We start from the raw sequence: 23,511 nt of genomic DNA, 5'->3' as shown, positions 1-23,511 counted from the left end.
ATAAAGCAGAATATTTCATGGGCTCAGAGGTTCTCTCTCAGAATCCAGCCACGGGCCACTCCTGAAAACAAAGCGTTCTTTGGAATGTACAGGGTTTGAGCAACCACGACATACATTGCATCACAACAGGAGATACATTCTGAGAAAGGTGGTTTTTAGTTGATTTCATCATTGTGAACATCATAGACTGTACCTACACAAATCTAGATAGTATAGGTTTGTCTTGGAAATGGGGAGATGGTAAGGTTGTTCAGATGCTGTTAGCCATAAATTCTAGCTACCATATTTCTTTCATTTCCTTGATTTCTCTTTACCTTCCACAAGTCCAGTCAATCAGTCAATAGATTGCTTCCTGTGCCTACTATATGCAGGGCCTATATATACCTTGAGATAGAAATGTGGTCTTTTTGCCCTAATATGTTCCTGATAATGAAATCAATTCAAAAGCCAGTCAATAGTTTTCCTACAATTGTTTTGTGTAAAAAGCCTGCAGTAACATTTTTGTTACAGTTTGTACACCCCAGCCTCCCATCTCTCATGATTAACAGATTATCGATTAACTCATAATCAGTTAATCTAACTCATAACAGATTAACTCATATCTCAACAGATTATAAGTCATCACGTGTCATTTACCTTCCGGATACTTGAAATAGTCACAACTCTAGGTATTAAATTGAATAATGCAAGATAAGTTGAATGTGTTAACTACCAAATGAATAAATGAAATGATAGTGAATATTACCAATAGATGGCTAGAAAAAAGAGGTTGCCTTCCTTAAACTTTCTTTTTCATTCTCTCTAGGTTTATTGTAATTAGATCTAATAGTTTCATTTTGCTTATAATAGTGGCAATATAATAAATTAATGACATAAAAATATAAACTTTTAAAAATAAAATAAAAATAAAATAGTTGAGAAATTGAAACCCATAAATGAACATTGGACTAATGAAGCAAAAGTGACTCATCTTGATATTTCCTTTGACTTATAGTACAGAATTAAAATATACAGCTTAGTTTTTCCTGATTGAAATACCCTTTTGTGATTAAGAAATGTTATTATCCTCTTATTTTCTGCTGGTTTTTATTTTTGAACGTGTTTCTATTTTATTTCACCAACAATTTAAAACTATCTTTAGGGCCGGGTGCGGTGGCTCATGCCTATAATCCCAGCACTTTGGAAGGCTGAGGTGGGCGGATCACAAGGTCAAAAGATCAAGACCATCCTGGCCAACATGGTCAAACCCCATCTCTACCAAAAATACAAAAATCAGCTGGGTGTGGTGGCATGCACCTGTAGTCCCAGCTACTGGGAAGGCTGAGGCAGGAGAATCTCTTGAACCTGGGAGGCAGAGGTTGCAGTGAGCTGAGATCACGCTACTGCACTCCAGCCTGGCGATAGAACAAGACTCCGTCTCAAAAATATAATATAATAAAATTAAAAAGAAACTATATTTACCAAAGACTGCCAAAGTCATATGAACTTGAAAAGCATGCAGGCAAGTTATTTAATTTATGAGTTCATTTATTTATAGGTCAGTGATACCATGTAGATAGTATACAAACATACATGTGTACCTGTACACATAATACAGACAGACAAAAGTAAAGACTTTACAACTTCGATTTTAAAATTTTAGCCATGAGGCCGGGTGTGGTGGTTCATGCCTGTAATCCCAGCACTTTGGGAGGCCAAGGTGGGCAGATCATTTGAAGTCAGGAGTTCGAGACCAGCCTGGCCAACATGGTGAAACCTGGTCTTACTAAAAATGCAAAAAAAAAATGTAGATGGGTGTTGTGGTGTACCCCTGTAATCCCAGCTACTGGAGAGGCTGAGGCAGAAGAATCGCTTGAACCCAGGAAATGGAGGTTGTAGTGAGCTGAGATCGTAACACTGCACTCCAGGCTGGGTGACAGAGTGAGACTTCATCTCAAAAAAAAAAATTTTTTTTTAATAAAAAATAAAATTTTAGCCATGAGAAATGGCTACATTTGCTTTCTCATTTAACATTTGCTTTCTCATACCTTCCCAATAAAATTCACTAGTTTAAAAGGATAGTTATATTCAAAAGTATCAAACTATGCGTTTGTAAATTGAAAAGGTTAAAGTTTATCTATTCCACATGACCGAAGCTCTTACTGAATTTCTTCTCTACTAGTTTCTGAAGTTTGTAGTCTGATATTTGAGATGTCTTACAGAATGTCTAGCATTCTGTGTGAAGTTTTATTGTGTTGTTTAATGTAAATTGAAAAGTGTGTTAAATGCCTCATTAGGTGATGTGGAGCATGTGAAGTTAGACCAGATGGTATATGAATTAAAGTAAAATGTATGAAAAATTACTTCATATACATGCAATACATGCTTGTTATATATTTAATATACTTTAGCTCACTTAGCTCAGAAAAGGAATTTAAACATTGAAAATAATCTTTTACAATTTTTCAAACTTAATACAACTCAAAGACTTTCAATAGCTAGTGGGTGTGTTGTTTCTTTGTGTTCTCATGTTTAAACTATTGGGATGAAGCTATCTTGTTGCTGATAATCAAATCATTTTCAGCTAGCCACCAGAGTGAAACTAATATTCAAGTGCACAATTGAATTTTGCAACAATATAAGGAAATACGGGATCCAAACTAAATATAATTACTTTATTACTCCCCTAGCTGGGCACAGATTTAACAGTTTTTTTACTGAGCAGCAGAACTGAATTAAAGGTTGTAAAAAGTTGAAATGCCTCAGAGATGAAGTCTGCTATTTAATTCCTGTTAAGACACATCATAAGCCGGTGTGGTGACTCACACCTGTAATCCCAGCACTTTGGGAGGCTGAGGCTGGCAGATCACAAGGTCAGGAGATTGAAATCATCCTGGCTAACACAGTGAAACCCCATCTCTCCTAAAAATACAAAAAATTAGCCGGGCGTGGTTGGGCACCTATAGTCCCAGCTACTCAGGAGGCTGAGGCAGAAGAATGGCGTGAACCCGGGAGGCGGAGCTTGCAGTGAGCTGAGATTGCGCCACTGCACTCCAGCCTGGGTGACAGAGCGAGACTCCATCTCAAAACACACACACACACACACACACACACACACACACCATAGATTTATACCATCAAATGATAACTTTGCCTTCATTACTTCTTTTTTCTCTTCTTAAATATTGTCATTCCCCAAGATCACTTCTCTGACTTATAGCTATTTTCTGTAAATATTTATTTCCTAAAATAAATTATATTCTGATAGTTTAACCGATCACCTTGAAATTTATGAGTTTTAAATCTAAATGCTTATCTCTCACTTTGCACCTAGATTCTAGATCCATACAACCATGTGTCTATAAAACATTTTCATTTGGATGTCATACTGTAGCCCCAAATTCAGTTTATCTAAAGCAACATTTGCTTTCTCATACCTTCCCAATTTGGGTATAGGTAGCATTAATTGTAGTTTCCAGACTAGGATTTGGAATAATCCTTTGACTCTTTCTGCTCCATTATGCCATATATTCGTTTTGTCATTTTCAAATGTATCTGATTCATCAGTTTCTAACATTTCCTCCATCTTCCTAGTGTAAGTCCTCATAGCTTCTTGCCTAAATAGCTACTGGAGATATAGTAAGGCATAAGGCAGATCAGATTTCTGTTCTCAGGGAGCTTAAAAGAAATCTTGACTACTAGTTATTGCCTCCTACATAATGTTCAAACTCACTCTATCAAAAGGAAGCCAACTGAAGCCACTGTCTCCTTCTAGGGCACTATGCAATAGCACACATACCATCACTTCCTAATTTGTTTACTTATCTGTTTTCCTTACTATACTCACTTATAGGAGATGAAGATAGGATGTTATTTTTGCTTTCTATTTTTATTTTTGAGACGGAGTCTCATTCTGTCACCCAGGCTGGAATGCAGCAGTATGATCATAGCTTACTGCAGCCTGAAACTCCTAGGCTGAAGCCTCCTGAGTAGTTGAGACTACAGGTGTGTGTCACCATGCCCAACTATAGATTTATGATTTATTTTTGTATCACAGTGCATAGTGCAATATCTATCACATCAGTGAACCATGGATGGATGAAGGAGCATTGTAGATACTTCCATACACTTTGTCATTGGATTTAAACAGTGACCACAAGTGAATATAGGAGACTTTTTTTTTTTTTTTTTTGAGACAGAATTTCACTCTTGTTGCCCAGGCTGCAATGCAAATAGAGCAATCTTGGCTCACTGTAACCTCCGCCTCCCAGGTTCAAGCAATTCTCCTGCCTCAGCCTCCCAAGTAGCTGAGATTACATCCACCCGCCACCATGGCCAGCTACTTTTTTGTGTTTTTAATAGAGATGGGGTTTCTCCATGTTGGCCAGGCTGGTCTCAAACTCCTGACCTCAGGTGATCCACTCACCTCGGCCTCCCAAAGTTCTGAGATTACAGGCGTGAGCCACCATGCCTGGCCCTGTAATTATCCTTAATTTGCTTGTTGAAACTTACTCTTTCGGCCGGGCACGGTGGCTCAAGCCTGTAATCCCAGCACTTTGGGAGGCCGAGACGGGCGGATCATGAGGTCAGGAGATCGAGACCATCCTGGCTAACACAGTGAAACCCCGTCTCTACTAAAAAATACAAAAAAAAAACGAGCCGGGCAAGGTGGCGGGCGCCTGTAGTCCCAGCTACTCGGGAAGCTGAGGCAGGAGAATGGCATAAACCCGGGAGGCGGGGCTTGCAGTGAGCTGAGATCCGGCCGCTGCACTCCAGCCTGGGCGACAGAGCGAGACTCCGTCTCAAAAAAAAAAAAAAAAAAAAAAAAAAAAGAAACTTACTCTTTCTCATATAAATCCAGTCAAATCAATCTTTTTACTGTCTTCTAAATACCCCATCTTTGTTCTTACCTGTTCTTTCAATGCTTCTTTCTTTCCCTGTCATAGTCTAATATAATTGCCTTCTTTTTCAAACTTTCCCTTCTCTCACATTGACATGTTGCTCTTAAATGTTGAATAAGTTAGCAGTCTGTTATATTGATCAATATTATGCATTTTTGTCTGTACCATTATATTCATTCAATGTTCAATGCAAAGTTTGTCTGATCTCCTTATCCTGATTGGCAACTCTGTGTAGTTGATTCTGTGTTTTTCAACTTTTGTTTGTGAGAATGTTGGAAGCCCAGTATTAAAGGTTAGCTATAAATATTTTTCCAAACACGATGATTCTATATATATAATAGCACAGACCACTATTTAACAAAGGGCAGTTGTGTCATTATTCATTCTTGTTGATATTTTTATTATCTCTGAGTATCACTGTAATTATAGTATTAAAATTTTGACTAAATTTAGGCTAGGCAGATCATCAAACACCTAAAAAAAGGAAATTTTACATTGTTCTGTTGGAATACTATAATAGGTACAAGTGGGACATTTCTTTATTCCATGTCTGACAGTATTAGTAAATGATATATATATTTTTTAGTACCTTGTCTTAGCCTAATTTTTTGAGTCTTCTGTATTTCATAACTTTGATTTTAAAATGAAGGCTGGGCGTGGTGGCTCACGTCTGCAATCCCAGCACTTTGGGAGGCCGAGGCGGGCAGATCACCTGAGGTCAGGAGTTCAAGACCAGCATGGCCAACATGGTGAAATCCTGTCTCTACTAAAAATACAAAAATTAGCCAGTCATGGTGGTGGGCGCCTGTAATCCTAGCTACTTAGGAGGCTGAAGCAGGAGAATCGCTTGAACCCGGGAGGTGGAGGTTGCAGTGAGCTGATACCAGGCTACTACACTCCAGCCTGGGTGACAGAGCGAGACTCGGTCTCAAAAAGAAAAAAAAAAAAGAAAAAGAAAATATAGATTTCTGTAAATCTCTTTTTACTGCTTATATTGACATCATTTATTTTATTATTCAAAAAGAGATAATAAAACTCATCAAAATGTTTGATTTATAATTAGGAGACAGAGTGTTTTCTTACAAATAGCCTACCTATTCTCTTGTATGTTTCTTTTCTCTATTTCATCCACTTTTCTATTTATTTATTTATTGTACATACTCCAAGCTTATACTAGAATAGTTTTAAGATGAATTCATGCTCTTTTTATTGGCCCCAGTTACTCCAATTACTTCAGTCTCCTGTTGTCCCCACACCCTCCCTTCTTTTTTTTTTTTTTTTTTTTTTTTTGGAGACGGAGTTTCACTCTTGTTGCCCAGGCTGGAGTGCAATGGTGCAATCTCAGTGAGCGGCAACCTCTGCCTCCCGGGTTCAAGCAATTCTCCTGCCTCAGCCTCCCAAGTAGCTGGGATTACAGGCATGCACCACCATGCCTGCCTAATTTTGTATTTTAGTAGAGACAGGGTTTCTCTGTGTTGGTCAGGCTGGTCTTGAACTCCCAACCTCAGGTGATCTGCCTGCCTCTCTGCCTTTTCTTTTTTTTTACAGTCTTGTTCTGTCGCCCAGGCTGGAGTGCAGTGGCCCAGTCTCGGCTCACTGCAAGCTCTGCCTCCTGGGTTCACACCATTCTCCTGACTCAGCCTCCCCAGTAGCTGGGACTATAGGCGCCCACCACCACGCCCGACTAATTTTCTGTATTTTTAGTAGAGATGGTGTTTCACCATGTTAGCCAGGATGGTCTTGATCTCCTGATCTTGTGATCCGTCCGCCTTGGCCTCCCAAAGTGCTGGGATTACAGGCGTGAGCCACTGCACCCGGCCACGCCTTCCCTTCTTTAAAAGCCTCTGTAAGTGCAATTTGTCCTTTAATGATTTTCCTGATGGACTCTTTACCCAACAATTAGAAATACATTGGCTTGATGATGTGATGAACCATCTGTAGAATCGACCAGTACCCCCATAATTCTATTTGTACTTAACCTTTCTGTCCAAGCAAAGGAAGCTGTTAATTTTTTTCCTGAGCCATTGCAATGTAAATTTTATTTATTTATTTATCTATTTATTTATTTTTAGAGATAGAGTCTTGCTGGGGTGCAGTGGCACAATCGTAGCTCACTATAACCTCAAACTCCTGGCCTTAAATGATCCTCCTGCATCAACCTCCCAAGTAGATAAGACTACAGAAACCCGGCTAATTTTTTTTTTTTTTTTTTTTAAAGAGAAGAGGTCTCACTCTGTCACCCAGGCTGAAGTGCAGTGGCGATATCCTAACTCACTATAGCCTTGGACTCCTGGGCTTAAGCAATCCTCCTACCTTAGCCTCCTGAGTAGCTGAGACTATAGGTGTGGACCACCATACCCAGCTAATTTTTGTATTTTTTGTAGAGATGGATCTCACTATGTTACCCAGGCTGGTCTCGAACTCCTGGGCTTAAGCAATCCTCCCACCTTGGCCTCCCAAAGTACTGCTATGACAGGCATACGCCACTGCACCCAGCCTGCAATGTAAATTTTTGAAATATATTTTTAAAAATTTAGAACTATCACAGAAAGTTGTTAAATTTCTAAGTCTCAAATTCTTGCATTATTAGGAAGTTAATTTTATGGATTAAAATAAATCTACTTTTATGCTAAGTTAAACTTAATGTCTAAGTATAGTTTTAGTTGTACTTGCATTTCTAATTCAGATCCTAGTGTGCCTAACTTTTTTATTTTCAATGTCTAATTGTTGAATAGTTTTCTACAGTAAGTATTATGTCTATTTATCTTCTTTTTTTTTTTTTTTTGAGATGGAGTCTTGCTCTTGTCACCCAGGCTGGAGTGCAATGGCGCAATCTCGGCTCACTGCAGCCTCTGCCTCCCGGACTCAAGCAATTCTCCTGCCTCAGCCTCTTGTGTAGCTGGGATTACAGGCACCTGCCACCAAGCCTGGCTAATTTCTGTATTTTTAGTAGAGATGGGGTTTTACCATGTTTACGAGGCTGGTCTCGAACTACTGATCTCAGGTGATCCACCCACCTTGGCCTTCCATAGTGCCGGGATTACAGGTGTGAGCCACTGCACCAGGCCTGTCTTCTTGATGTCTAATGGTTATGAATGTGTACAATATAATGGCCTGATATAGGTCAGTTTTCTTAAGATTCCATTGACTTTTTTAAAAATCTGGCTTAGGAAATGAGAAGAGATACACCAGAATTACTTGGGATTTTTTTTTTTTTTTTTTTAAACCACTAGGGATTCTGATGGCTTACTTTCTTTGCCATCCCTTTTTGGAAATCCAAAACGTATGCCACCATACCCAGCTAAGTTTTGTATTTTTTGTAGAGAAAGGTTTTGCCATGTTGCCCAGGCTGGTGTCAAATTCTTGAGCTCAAGCAATCCACCCACCTCAGCCTCCCAAGGTTCTGGGATTACAAGCGTGGGCCACTGCACCAGGCCTAGATTTTCAAATTTTAAATATGTATCATATCTAGTAATAAAATAATGTATTCTCCTAAAATGTTAATTTAGACATACTTATATTAGAGAAGTCATTGGTTATTATGAAAACATTCCTAAAAATGGTGCCCATTTCTTTAAGCAATCATTCAAATCTTAAGTGGCAAGCACGAAAATAAACGCAAAAGAGAAATTCTTAATAAAAGTTATGTATTTTCAGAGTCTTCGCTCTTACATACTTTTGTCTTGGATAATCTTCACAAAATGTATCCTTTTATATCCAGTACCCCAAAAGTTGCCAGGTTTCACTTGTCTACTTTCTGGTCTGCCTTCAGTATAGATTCCTTCTTTTCTTCTCTCTTTACTCTTGAATTAATCCTCTACCTACTTCACAGGCCGATTCTTTGATGAGAATGAATCCCCTGTTGATCCGCAGCATGGCTCTAAACTGGCGGATTATAATGGGGATGATGGTAACGTAGGTGAGTATGAGGCAGACAAGCAGGCTGAGCTGGCTTACAATGAGGAAGAAGATGGTGATGGTGGAGAGGAAGACGTCCAAGGTGAGCGTGGGCCTGGCCTCCATGCTATAACCATGAAACCCACCTCTAAGTTTTTTGGTTGAATTTGTGTAGAATTTTCCCCACCTATTAGTGGCAGTGTAACCTAAATTTTTTGTTTTTTCTTTGAGATGGAATTTTGCTCTTGTTGCCCAGGCTGCGGCACGATCTCAGCTCACTGCAACCTCCACCTTCCAGGTTCAAGCGATTCTCCTGCCTCAGCCTCCCGAGTAGCTGGGATTACAGGCATGCACCACCACGCCTGGCTAATTTTGTATTTTCAGTAGAGACGGGGTTTCTCCATGTTGGTCAGGCTGGTCTCAAACTCCCGACCTCAGGTGATCCACCCGCCTCAGGCTCCCAAAGTGTTGGGATTACAGGCGTGAACCGCTGCACCCAGCCAACCTCAGTATTAATACAAAGAGGTTCTGTGCAGTTTTTCAGTTTTATTTTGAAAACTGTTTTATAATAGTGGCATTTGTAAATCTATAAATTATTTTAATTTTTAAAAATTTTGGTTATGTGTATTATTGATACAGCTACAATTTAAAACTTAGAATCTTCAGAAATTTTAGAATTAAATTGTTTAAAATGACTCTAGACTACCTAAGGCAAATGCTCCTAGACGATACACTTTTCCAGTTTCTCATCTAAAAACATTTCATTACAAATATTGCCCAGGTAGCTTTTTTGTTATAAGGAAAGCCACAAAGGGAATGGTCTTCTCCATACTGAAGATAAGATTATTTCACCACTGACACAGCAGAGGAAGGCTATTTTTGAATTTTTTCTGAGAGGCTTAAAATTTATATTTAACAATCAATGTGTGAAGATTTGTTTTATATTTATTACACAGATTCAACATATTTTTCTTATTCACTGTGTTACTTCTGCTGAGCATTTAACTTAATGAAAGTTCAGAATCTACCTGTGTGCATGCAGCCCTACCCATGCATGCATATCAGAGTGTTTTTCTCTATTGCAAGTTTTTAGGCCAGTTTTCTGCCTGCTTATATTGTTTAGTAGTATTTGTGGAGCTATTTCTCTTTTCTGTAAAAGTTGATTGTGACGTTAGTGTGTGATACGTTAAATTTTTATGTGATGCATGGAAATTTTTCATCATAACATGCTTTGATTTCTTCCTTACCTGTTTTAAAAGTAATTAAATTTTTATTTAGACTTATGACAAGCATTGTTTTTATAAAACCCAGAAGAAAATGTAGTTGTTCTACAAAATTATATGGTTTGTAGAAAAAAGGGAAACTAGAGACTCTGACTTCTACCTAGGCACTGTTATAATAGTTCATTTAGTTTAGGAAAATTATGATTACTGGGGATAGAAAAGAGATTAATATGTGCTAGGAGTTATATAAGGTTATATTTATAAGAATTTCTCAAACACTTTTTGGTAATATTGATATTGGTATACATATAACCTTACAATATTATGTACTTTTTCTGTAATCTCATCCTTTTTTCATAAATTTTATCTTTTTTTTCTCATTGCTTTTGTGATTTGTTTGGATTATATTTGTTTGCAATTATTTATAATGTTTTAAGGTTTTTTCATGCATGTATATCATATCAGCAATTAGATTGTAAGCTCTTGGAGGGCAGGAGTTTTTATTTATTTTGCCTTCCATTTTGTTTGTATCCTTTTCGACCTTCATGCCCACCTCCCACAGTACTTTGCACATTACCCACCTGCCACAGTACTTTGCACATTGTCATTAACTGATAATGATATGCTTTTCTCACTGAGCTTTTATTCTTACAACTGTGACTAGGGTAATAACTCTTTAACTTCTGGTCTTATAAGCTGCTTGGTTTACACTTTCAATATTCTCTAATTTTTTTAAGGGCTTTTTCATCTCATTGGATAATTTTGAGATTTTTATTATAATGGTTTATCTCAGTCTTTGTTTTCAGTCATTTTTTATATTTTGTCTATCTTAAAGTTGGTAATTGTCACAAAATTTTGATTTAATATGTGTATGGGTTTCGATCTATGGTACGTAAATTTATTTTCAGTGCCTTCTCTCTCCCTTTCTTGTACTCTTCTCCTTCTTCCTCTCCTGGTTCTCACTGCCACCTTCTACTTCAAGTCCCCAAGACCCTCATGTTGTCCTCCCCTTCCTTTCACAAGAAAATAGATTCTAAGGATTGAAGAAATGACAAAAGATGATGTCCTCAGTGAAGTAGAGAAGGGGTTGTTACATTTTTGGATTTCCCTGTTTGCAAGTTAATCTCACTGGAACTGAGTGTTGCCATTTACCATTTTTTGTCTCATTCTGGCATTCTCTAGATGATAGTGGCAGGATAGAGCACCTACAAAGGGTACCAGGAACAAAAAGATGCAGGAACATCAGCTCCAACAAATAAAGAGGGCTAAGCAAGGAATACTGAGGAGACTTAAATAATTGTTAACATGTTTCCAGGGATTCTTTTTTTAATTGAGATGGAGTCTTGCTCTGTCACCCAGGCTGAAGCTGAATCTTCTGTTGTAGAGTTGGGTTTGTTTTATTTTTTTTTTTTTTTTTTTGAGACGGAGTCTCACTCTGTCATCCAGGCTGGAGTGCAGTGGTGCAATCGCAGCTCACTGCAACCTCTGCTTCCTGGGTTCAAGCAATTCTCTTGCCTCAGCCTCCTGAATAGCTGGGACTACAGCCGTGCACCACCATGTCCATCTAAGTTTTGTATTTTTAGTAGAGATGGGGTTTCACCATGTTGGCCAGGCTGGTTTGAACTACTGACCTCAAGTGATCCACCTGCCTCAGCCTCCCAAAGTGCTGGGATTACAGGCATGAGCCACCACACCTGGCCATCCAGGGATTCTTTTTTTTTTTTGTTTTTATTTTTTTTTTTTTTTTTTTTTGAGACGGAGTCTTGCTCTGTCGCCTGGGCTGGAGTGCAGTGGCCCAATCTCAGCTCACTGCAAGCTCCGCCTCCCAGGTTTTACGCCATTCTCCTGCCTCAGCCTCCGGAGTAGCTGGGACTACAGGCGCCCGCCACCCCGCCCGGCTAGGTTTTTTTTTTTTTGTATTTTTAGTAGAGACGGGGTTTCACCGTGTTAGCCAGGATGGTCTCGATCTCCTGACGTCGTGATCCTCCCGTCTCGGCCTCCCAAAGTGCTGGGATTACAGGCTTGAGCCACCGCACCCGGCCCAGGGATTCTTTAGGTATATTATTAACCGTCCAAAAAGTAGGGAGAGGTAATTATGGCTGTTCCCTAATTTATCAACAAATTGGATTCCAAATGTTCATTACTGTGCCAATGTGGAAATAATGGTTGCATTCCCAGTACGGTTTGCACTTGTAGCCAAAGCAGGCAGAACACAGAGTAGAAAAAAACATTAGTCGGCCAGGCACAGTGGCTCACACCTGTGATTCCAGCACTTTGGGAGGCCAAGGCGGGCGGATCACCTGAGTTCAGGAGTTCAAGACCAGCCTGGCCAACATCTCTACTAAAAAATACAAAAATTAGCTGGACGAGGTGGCGGTGCCTGTAGTCCCAGCTACTCGGGAGGCTGAGGCAGGAGAATTGCTTGAACCCGGGAGGCAGAGGTGTGGTAAGCCGAGATCGCACCATTGCCCTCCAGCCTAGGTAACAGAACGAGACTCTGTCTCAAAAAAAGAAAGAAAGAAAGAAAAAAACATTAGTCTAGAATCAAGAGATAGTCTGTGTATTGCTTTTCAAGTCACTTAAACTCTCTGGGCCACAATTTCTTCATCTGTATGAAGACTGCTGAATTAGAATACATGATCTTTCTCAGTTTTAAAATTCTGTGGCCACATTCAAGTTGGAATCACTATATATATAACACAAGTATTACAAGAAAATATGTTTCAGATTTCAGGATGTCTGAAACAGATCTATTCCCAAATCCATGAAAGAAAGTAGAAACTTTATTGCTACCATTGTGACTCTACAGCGAAAGATAACAAAAAATGAAGCACACACTTACTGTTCTATTGATAGGGGCTCTTCTCTGCTCTCTAGTAGTAGGAGTAGTTTCTTAAGTTGTGAGGTCCCTAGGATTAGAGATTCCAGTTGCAGGATAAGATTCTGGCTTCACCTAAGTATACTCTGGCTTTGGTCTCCAAAATTGTATATTATGAATTGAGGCTTTGGCAGCATATCTGCCAGTAGGGAGCTGAAGCATTCCAGCCTTATCTCTGATACCTGTTCATTACATTATTAATCACTGGGGTCAGCACTACTTGTAGAGCGTTTTGTAGAATTAAGTGAGGCCTAGTTTTCCTGTGTTTACAATTATTTATATACATAATTATACATATAAATTATATATTAATATTTATATAAAATATACATATTATATATTTTAATAAAATATGTTTGCATATTTATATTTATATAGATATATAAATGGTTGCATATTTATATTTATATAGATATATAAATGGTTATATATTTATATCATATTTATTATATATTTCTACTATATATTTATAATATATTTCTATTATATATATATATATATATTTTTTTTTTTTTTTGAGACAGGGTCTCCCTCTGTCACCCAGGCTGGAGTGCAGTGACATGATCATGGCTCACTGCAGCCTCGACCTCTTGGGGTCAAGTGATCCTCCCACCTCAGCCTCCTGAGCATCTGGGACTACAGGCACACACCACCACGGCTGGCTAGTGTTTTGTATTTTTTGTAGTGGCAGGGTTTAGCCATGTTTCCCATGTTTCCCAGGCTGGTCTTAAACTCCTGGACTCAAGCAATCAGGCCACCTTGGTCTCCCAAAGTGCTGGGATTACAGGCATGAGCCACTGCACCTGGCTCCTCACTGGCTTTTTGCCTTTTTGCTCCTAGTTCTTGCTTTTTTTTTTTTTTTTTTTAATTTTTTAAATTTTCTAAGATGGGGTCTTGGTATGTTGCCCAGGCTGGTTTCAAACTCCTGAGCTCAAGCTATCCACTTGCCTAAGCCTCCCAAAGTGTTGGGATCACAGGTGTGAGCCACTGCACCCAGGCGGTAGAGCTTTCTTTCTTTTTTTTTTTTATTTTGTCGCCCAGGCTGGAGTACAATGGTGTGATCTCAACTCACTGCAACCTCCCCCTCCCAGGTTCAAGCAATTCTCTTGCCTCAGCCTCCTGAGTAGCTGGAATTACAGGCGTCAGCCACCACGTCCAGCTAATTTTTGTATTTTTACTAGAGACAGGGTTTCACCATGTTGGCCAGGCTGGTCTTGAACTCCTGACCGCATGATCTGCCCGCCTCTGCTTCCCAAAGTGCTGGGATTACAGGGGTGAGAAGCCACACCCAGCCATGTTAGCACTTTCTTTAATGGAGGTAGGCTTTCTTGACTTCAGAGGGAATTTAGTAGTTATTTAATAAATTATGGATGTCTTTAAAATATTTCCTTTAATATTCATTTTACCTTGATGAACGATATAATATTTTGCTGCTTCCTAAAATGAACTAAAATACTAGTTCTTGTATTTAGTGGTTATCTGTTATTCTACATTAGATTTGGTTAGGTGATTTCATAATCACGTACTACTGCTTGTTTGTTTTTGTTTTTTGAGACAGAGTCTTGCTCTGTCGCCCAGGCTGGAGTGCAGTGGCACAATCTCGGCTCACTGCAACCTCCGCCTCCTGGGTTCACGCCATTCTCCTGCCTCAGCCTCCCGAGTAGCTGGAACTACAGGCGCCTGCCACTATACCCAGCTAATTTTTTGTATTTTTAGTAGAGATGGGGTTTCACCTTGTTAGCCAGGATGGTCTTGATCTCCTGACCTCGTGATCCGCCCACCTTGGCCTCCCAAAGTGCTGGGATTATAGGCGTGACCCACTGCGCCTGGCCTTTTTGGGATTTTGTTTGTTTGTTTCACTGTAAGCTCTGCCTTCTGGGTTCACGCCATTCTCCTGCCTCAGCCTCCCCAGTAGCTGGGACTACAGGCTCCTGCCACCACTCCCGGCTGAATTTTGTAATATTTTTAGTAGAAACAGGGTTTCACCGTGTTAGCCAGGAGGGTGTGATCCGCCCGCCTCGGCCTCCCAAAGTGCTGGGATTACAAGTATGAACCACCGCGCCTGGCCCTTTTTGGAGTTTTTAAGTGAACAGATGAAAAGCGAAATCAGGATAAGAGCAAATGTCTAGGAACAGAAAAACAAATCTATTCCTAGCTCATGTACTTAACAAACATGATCTAGTTCCTAAAATTATTTGGACCTGTAAGCATCTTCTCAGGAAAACAGAGATAACAACTGTGTTATCTCTGTTTTGTGTTACACTAAAATATAACACTAAAAATATTACGCTGAATGGTGTGAACCCGGGAGGCGGAGCTTGCCGTGAGCCAAGATCGTGCCACTGCACTCCAGTTTGGGCGACAGAGCAAGACTCTGTCTCAAAAAAAAGCCCCAAAAGTGGCTGGGTGCGGTGGCTCATGCCTGTAATCTAGCACTTTGGCAGGCCGAGGCAGGTGGATCTCCTGAGGTCAGGAGTTCGAGACCAGTCTGGCCAACATGGTAAAACCCCGTTTCTACTAAAAATACAAAAAAAATTAGCTGGGCGTGGTGCGGGGGGGTTTGGGGGGGCGCCTGTAATCTCAGCAACTCGGGAGGCTGAGGCAGGGGAATTGCTGGAACCTGGGAGGCGGAGGTTGCAGTGAGCCGAGATCTCGCCATTGCACTCCAGCCTGGGCCACAACAGCGAGACTCCCCCTCAAAAAAAAAAAAAGAAAAAGCCGGGCGCTGTGCCTCAGGTGAGGCCTGTAATACTAGCACTTTGGGAGCCCGAGGCAGGTGTATCACGAAGTCAGGAGTTCGAGACCAGCCTAACCAACATGGTGAAACCTCCTCTCTACTAAAACAGAAAAATACAAAAGTTATCCGGGCATGGTGGCGCATGCCTGTAATCCCAGCTATTCAAGAGGCTGAGGCAGGAGAATCGCTTGAACCTGGGAGGCGGAGGTTGCAATGAGCCGAATTTGTGCTACTGCATTCCAGCCTGGGCAACAGAGTGAGACTCCGTCTCAAAAAAAAAAAATTCCAAAAAGTAAAGACACCTTTTCCTTTCAATAACTTTCCTGTTACATTTTTAGAAAATTATCCATTGCTCCATGATGATTAAGTCTTAATTTAATTGTTATATTAAAGTCCTAAAAGATGTGTTTATAGCCATAAGGTGAGGTTCTATAATGTGGATCCTAAGGAGAGCTTTCTGGAGAGGTGCCCGTGATTATTTTCCCTTTTATTATTTTTTTTATTTATTTATTTATTTTTTTATTTTTTTATTTTTTTATTTTTTTTTGAGACGGAGTCTCGCTCTGTCACCCAGGCTGGAGTGCAGTGGCCGATCTCAGCTCACTGCAAGCTCCGCCTCCCAGGTTCACGCCATTCTCCTGCCTCAGCCTCCCGAGTAGCTGGGACTACAGGCGCCCGCCACCTCGCCCGGTTAGATTTTTGTATTTTTTAGTAGAGACGGGGTTTCACCGTGTTAGCCAGGATGGTCTCGATCTCCTGACCTCGTGATCCACCCGTCTCGGCCTCCCAAAGTGCTGGGATTACAGGCTTGAGCCACCGCGCCCGGCCTATTTTCCCTTTTAAAAACAAAGATAGGCTGGGCGTGGTGGCTCACGCCTGTAATCCCAGCACTTTGGGAGGCCGAGGCGGGCGGATTACCAGGTCAGGAGTTTCAGACCATCCTGACTAACACACTGAAACCCTGTCTGTACTAAAAAAAAGACAAAAAAAATAGCTGGGCGTAGTGGTGGGTGCCTGTAGTCCCAGCTACGCGGGAGGCTGAGGCAGGAGAAGGGCGTGAACCTGGGAGGTGGAGCTTGCAGTGAGCCGAGATCATGCCACTGCACTCCAGCCTGGGCGACACAGGGAGACTGCGTCTCAAAAAAAAAAAAAAAAAAAAAAAAAAATTATTTTTAAGTAAAGAGTTATTTGATAAGGAATTGATTAGCATGTATATAAAGTAAAAGTGTGAAAATTGATATAATTTCAGGCTTTAACGCATATTAAGACAGATTTGGGATTATCATACCTAGTGGATTATACTATTTAAAGATATCACTTCTCGGGCTTTTGTCTGAGATCAAGTGTACTATTTAAAGATAGATCATTTGTTAAGAATATGGGGTAGTCTCGGTGCAGTGGTCACAGCTGTAATCCCAGCACTTTGGGAAGCTAAGGTGGGCAGATTACTTGAACCCAGGAGTTAAAGACCAGCCTAGACAACATGGTGAAACCCTGTCTCCACAAAAAAAAAATGGAAAAATTAGCCGGGCATGGTGGTGTGTGCCTATAGTCCCAGCTACTCAGAAAGTTGAGGTGGGAGGATCCTTTGAGCCCTGGGAGGTCAAGGCTGCAGTGAGCTGAGACTGTGCCACTGTACTCCAACCTGTGATGGGAGTGATGGGAGTGAGACCTTGTCTCAAAAAAAAAAAAAAAAAGGGTGGAAAATGGTTGTCCAAAATTCTAGAAATGAAAATTTCTGTAAGTTTAACAGGAAAGTTGTTGAAAAAGAAAGTTGGTTTGTTTGACTTTTTTTTTTTTTTTTTTTTGAGATAGGCTTTAGCTCTGTTACCCAGGCTGGAGTACAGTGGTGTCATCTCTGCTTACTGCAACCTCCACCTCCTAGGCTCAAGCAATCCTCCTACCTCAGTCTCCTGAGTAGCTGGGACTACAGGTATACACAACCATGCCTTGCTAAATTTTGAATTTTTAGTAGAGACTGGGTTTCAGCATGTTGCCCAGTCTGGTCTCGAACTCCTGAGCTCAAGTGATCTGCCTGCCTCTGCCTCCCAAAGTGATGGGACTGCAAGCTTGCACAACCATGCCCGGCCTGTTTTGTCATTTTTGAAAGAAGAAAGTTTTAGAGTGTTAAAACCTCTTATACCTAAAGTAATAGTTTTCAGAAAACTATAGTATACATATGAATTTAGATTCCAATGTATAACTTCATTTAAATTATATTAACAAAAATTAAGCTATTGGGTAATAGTATCTGTGAACCAGAATGTAAGAAAAGTGATTTTTTAAGTCTGCAGAGAAGCCAAAAGATATCATAAAAATCCATGGTGAAACCCCATCTCTACTAAAAATATAAAAATTAGCTGGGTGCAGTGGTGGGTGCCTATAGTCCCAGCCAAAAAAAAAAAAAAAATCCAAGTACTCCAAAGGGACTCTCCAAGGCTCTGATCAAAATACTTTTCATTCTTGTTCTAATATAATTTTTTTTTTTTTTTTTTTTTTTGAGACGGAGTCTCGCTCTGTCGCCCGGGTTGGAGTGCAGTGGCCGGATCTCAGCTCACTGCAAGCTCCGCCTCCCGGGTTCCCGCCATTCTCCTGCCTCAGCCTCCCGAGTAGCTGGGACTACAGGCGCCCGCCACCTCGCCCAGCTAGTTTTTTGTATTGTTAGTAGAGACAGGGTTTCACCGTGTTAGCCAGGATGATCTCGATCTCCTGACCTCGTGATCCGCCCATCTCGGCCTCCCAAAGTGCTGGGATTACAGGCTTGAGCCACCGCGCCCAGCCTCTAATATAATTTTAATACTCTTGGCTGAGGCCGGTGGATCACTTGAGCCCATGAGTTCCAGACCAGCCTGGGCAACAGGGCAAAATCCTGTCTTTACAAAAAATACAAAATGTAGCCAGGTGTGGTGATGTGCACCTGTGGTCCCAGCTACCTGGGAGGTTGAGGTGGGAGGATTACTTGAGGCCGGGAGGTCGAGGCTGCAAGTGAGCCATGATAACACCACTACACTTGAGCCTGGCCAACAGAGCAATATTCTGTCTCAAACAAACGAACACAACTCTTGAGCAGTCTCATTTCAAGACCTGTAATTTGCAGCAAAATTAGAAAAGAAGGATTGCTATTGGCAGGTAAACTGACAACAAGGCAAAGTGACAACTCATAGCCAAGAAAGAACCAGAAAAATCTGTAATAGTCACCTAAATCAAACTCCATAGCACTACTTGGAGTAATTTAATATAGCTACTCAAAGAGGCTTTGAGGATTTTATTAACAGTAATCTTTTTTTTTTTCTGTTTAGTTAAGAAAAGGTTAAATTTTGATTGTTATACTCCATTTAGGAAGCCAAGAGGAAGCTATTTGCAGAGAGGCAAAGAAATTCACTAAAATGTTAAATGTTGGAATTATGAGTGACTTTTATTTTTCTATCTTTTATAATTTTTACAATACTAATATTGGATACTTTTATAATTAGAAAAAAATTGATTTTTAAAAGCCTGAAAATGTGTACAGAAATGTTTCTACCAAAGCTTTAATTTAAAGAACTAAATATCATCTATATAGAAATAATATATTTAGGCTGGGCACTGTGACTCAACGTCTGTAATCCCAGCACTTTAGGAGGCCAAGGTGGGCAGATCACCTGAGGTGAGGAGTTCGAGACCAGCCTGGCCAACATGGTAAAACCCCGTCTCTACTAAATATACAAAAATTAGCCAGGCATGGTGAACAGGTGCTTGTAGTCCCAACTACTTGGGAGGCTGAGGTAGGAGAATTGCTTGATCCTGGGAGACAGAGGTTGCAGTCAGCCAAGATCGCACCACTGCACTCCAGCCTAGGCAACGGAGTGAAAGTCCGTCTCAAAAAAAAAAAAAAGAAAAGAGACTATATTTATATAAAAATATTAACTTCTCAATATTTGTGGGTTCCTAAAGTTTTGCTAGCTATGTCTATCTGGCTCTATTTCTGCTTGTCTGTCATCTATGTCTATTTTTTAAAGATTTGTTAATCTTGCAAAATAGTTCCACATACTTTTCACTCTTTAGCCAAGCAGCTAAGAAATAGAACACTATTTGTACTAGGTATAAAATAACAAGCAGGAAACTACCTTAAGGCTGAGAAAAACTGAGACATTAATTGGATTTCTGCAGTGATTTAAAAAATAGTATGTTGATAGAAAATTATTTTACTTACAGATGATGAAGAACGAGAGCTTCAAATGGATCCTGCCGACTATGGAAAGCAACATTTCAATGATGTCCTTTAAGTCCTAAAGGAACGCTTCAGAAAACCTAAAGTGCTGTAAAATGAAATCATTCTACTTTGTCCTTTTTGACTTGTGTTGTAAAGATGAGTTGTATCAATTGTAAAGATACATTGAGATAGAATTAAGGAAAAACTTTAATGAAGGAATGTACCCATGTACATATGTGAACTTTTTCATATTGTATTATCAAGGTATAGACTTTTTTGCTTATGATAGAGTTAAGCCAAAAACAGCTAATCTTTGCATCTAAAGCAAACTAATGTATATTTCACATTTTATTGAGCCGACTTATTTCCACAAATAGATAAACAGGACAAAATGGTTGTACAAGTTATATGTGGCATAGCATAACCACAGTAGGAACAGAACAGATATTCAGCAGAAAACTTTTTATACACTAATTTTTTTTTTTTTTTTTTGGATACAGAGTTTTAGTCTTGTTTCCCAGGCTGGAGTGCAATGGCACAATCTCAGCCCACTGCAACCTTCATTCCACCTCCTGGGTTCAGGCAATTCTCCTGCCTTAGCCTCCCAAGTAGCTGGGATTACAGGCACCCACCACCATGCCCAGCTAATTTTTGTATTTTTAATAGAGAGCTAATAATTGTATATTTGAGATGGGTTTCACCATGTTGGCCAGGCTGGTCTTGAACTCCTGACCTCAGGTGATCCTCCTGCCTTGGCCTCCCAAAGTGCTGGGACTACAGGTGTGAGCCACTGCGCCCAGTCTACACACTAATTCTTGTTAGCCCAACAGCTGTTCTATTCTATCTACCCCTCATTTCATGCTCAAGGAGTCATACCTAGAATAGTTACACATAAGAGGAAAACTAGAAGTCAAACACTGGTCAGTATGTATACAGAGTCACCTCCCTACTCCTTTTATTTTACATGAGTGCTGATGTGTTTTGGCAGATGAGCTTTCAGCTGAGGCCTGATGGAAGTTGAGATAACCTGCAAAGACATAACAATATTTATGAGTTATATCTTAATTCTTGAAATTGTGGAATGCATGGTTGACAATATAGTTTTAATTTTTATCTTTTCAAGTAATACCAGTACTATTTAACTATAGCCAGAACTGGCTAAAATTTTTATATTTTCAGAGTTGAAGTTGGTGAAGACATTCATGATGTAAACACCAGATCCTGAAAGGGGTTAAATCTACTTTGAAATGAATCTGCAATCAGTATTTCAAAGCTTTTCTGGTAATTTTAGTGATCTTATTTGACTAGACTTTTTCAGAAGTACTAAATAAGGAATTTTAACAGGTTTTTATTCATGCACAGATAAATAGAAGTACAGTGAGGTCTATAGCCATTTTATTAAAATAGCTTAAAAGTTTGTAAAAAAATGAATCTTTGTAATTACTTAATATGTTAGTTAAGAACCCATCAAGCTTATATTTGCTGGACTTACAAATTATTTTAAATGCATTTATCTTTTTTGACACTATTCAGTGGAATGTGTAAACTAGCTAATTCTTGTTTCTGATTTAAAGCACTTTTAAATCTTATCCTGCTCCCTAAAAACAAAAATAATTTTTGATCAAAAGGTTTTGATCACAAGGGGAAATTTAAGATTGTTAACCCTGTTTTTCAGAAGGGCTACTGTTAATTGCACATAAACATGAAATGTGTTTTCCCCTGTGTACTAACAGATTCTAGTCAAAATTCAAACTTATAGTGGTAAAGAAACAGGCTGTTCACTTGTTGAGGTGCAAAAATTCTTAAGACTTCTGTTTGAAATTGCTCCATGACTAGGAAAAGATGTAGTGGTTTACTAAAATTGTTTTTCCACCATGTCAAATTAAACAATTCATGCCTTTATAGGGTCAGGCCTACAATGAATAGGTATGGTGGTTCACAGAATTTTTAAAATAGAGTTAAAGGGAAGTGATGTACATTTTGGGGACATTAGGGTAGGGAGATGAATCAAAAAATACTCCTAGTAATACTTTATATTTAATACTGCAAAAGCTTTACAAATGGAAACCATGCAATTACCTGCCTTAGTTCTTTTATCATAAAAACAATCACTTGGTTGGTTGTATTGTAGCTATTACTTATACAGCAACATTTCTTCAATTAGCAGTGTAGATATTTTATAAACAAATCTTGGACCAATTGATAATATTTCTGACTGTATTAATATTTTAGTGCTATAAAATACTATGTGAATCTCTTAAAATTTATCTGACATTTTACAGTCTGTATTAGACATACTGTTTTTATAATGTTTTACTTCTGCCTTAAGATTTAGGTTTTTTAAATGTATTTTTGCCCTGAATTAAGTGTTAATTTGATGGAAAACTCTGCTTTTAAAATCATCATTTACTGGGTTCTAATAAATTAAAAATTAAACTTGTTTCACTGTGTTGCTTATTCTAATACATACACAAACATCACACTCATGAAGTAAATACATTTTAACACTAAAATCTGAGTAAGTTTAGCACTCGTTTTAAGTTAAGCTAAACTAAAAAACCAAATATTTCTTTTTTTTTTTTTTGAAACAGAGTCTCACTCTCTTGCCCAGGCTGGAGTGCAGTGGCACATCTCGGCTTACTGCAATCTCTGGCTCCCAGATTCAAGCAATTCTCCTGCCTCAGCCTCCCAAGTAGCTGGGATTAGAGTCACATGCCACCACACCCGGGTAATTTTTGTATCTTTGGTAGAGATGGGGTTTCACCATGTTGGCCAGGCTGGTCTTGAACTCCTGACCTCAGGTGATCTACCTGCCTTGCCCCCCAAAGTGCTGGGATTACAGGCATGAGCTACCATACCCGGCCTGAAAACCAAATATTTTTACACCAGGGCTCTTTACTGTAGGTCTAGTTTATTCAACAAATATTGAATGCCTATTATGTGCCCAGCATTGTTCTAGGTATTAAGATAAGTGGATAAGCTAGACAAGGTCTCTGTTCGCATGGAGTGTACATTCAAGTGGGGACAGTCAGACAGTACACAAGTAAATAAATGAACAAGATAACTTTAAATAGTGTTAAAGAGCTATTAAAAGTTTTGGCCCGGCATGGTGGCTCACACCTGTAATCCCAGCACTTTGGGAGGCCGAAGCAGGCGGATCACCAGGTAGAGTTTGAGACCAGCCTGATCAACATGGTGAAACTCTGTCTCTATTTAAAAAATACAAAAATTAGCCGGGCATGGTAGTGTGCACCTGTAATCCCAGCTACTCGGGAGGCTGAGGCAGGAGAATCACTTGAACCCAGGAGGCGGAGGTTGCAGTGAGCCGAGATCGCGCCACTGCACTCCAGCCTGGGCAACAGAGCAAAACTCTTGTCTCAGAAAAAAAGCAACAACATACTTACGAGGAAATGTATTAGTCTGTTTTCACACTGCTATAAAGGTACTACCTGAGACTCAGTAATTTATATAGGAAAAAGCTTTAATTGACTCACAGTTCTACATGGCTGGGGAGGCCTCAGGAAACTTCCAATCATGATGGAAGGCAAAATGGAAGCAAGGCAAATCTTACATGGTGGCAGGAGAGAGTGTGCACACAGGAAACTGCCATTTTTAAAAAGTTTTTATTTTTATTTTTTATTTTTTGAGATGGAGTTTTACTCTTGTTGCCCAGGCTGGAGTGCAGTGGTGTGATCTCAGCTCAC

The 23,511-nt window shown here is 39.7% G+C and overlaps 1 protein-coding gene across 2 annotated transcripts in view; it reads left to right on the top strand.

The window, feature by feature from the left end:
• LOC113219852 (protein CASC4) overlaps positions 1-22,248 on the top strand; it is a 128,584-nt gene extending 106,336 nt beyond the window's left edge. Inside the window, exons 9-10 of one of the 2 annotated variants that reach the window (XM_026447900.1) lie at positions 8,713-8,880; positions 19,810-22,248. In XM_026447900.1, coding sequence (XP_026303685.1) covers positions 8,713-8,880; positions 19,810-19,880 — 239 coding nt within the window. In that variant the 3' untranslated portion in view covers positions 19,881-22,248. The remainder of the gene's footprint in view (positions 1-8,712; positions 8,881-19,809) is intronic. The other variant, XM_026447901.1, reaches the window with a different exon arrangement.
• Positions 22,249-23,511: the final 1,263 nt, after the last annotated feature.

Source organism: Piliocolobus tephrosceles, unplaced genomic scaffold (assembly GCF_002776525.5).
Source record: "Piliocolobus tephrosceles isolate RC106 unplaced genomic scaffold, ASM277652v3 unscaffolded_109, whole genome shotgun sequence".
NCBI lineage: Eukaryota > Metazoa > Chordata > Mammalia > Primates > Cercopithecidae > Piliocolobus > Piliocolobus tephrosceles.
The sequence above is the reverse complement of the archived record's forward strand: the minus strand, read 5'-3'. Positions and strand labels throughout refer to the sequence as shown.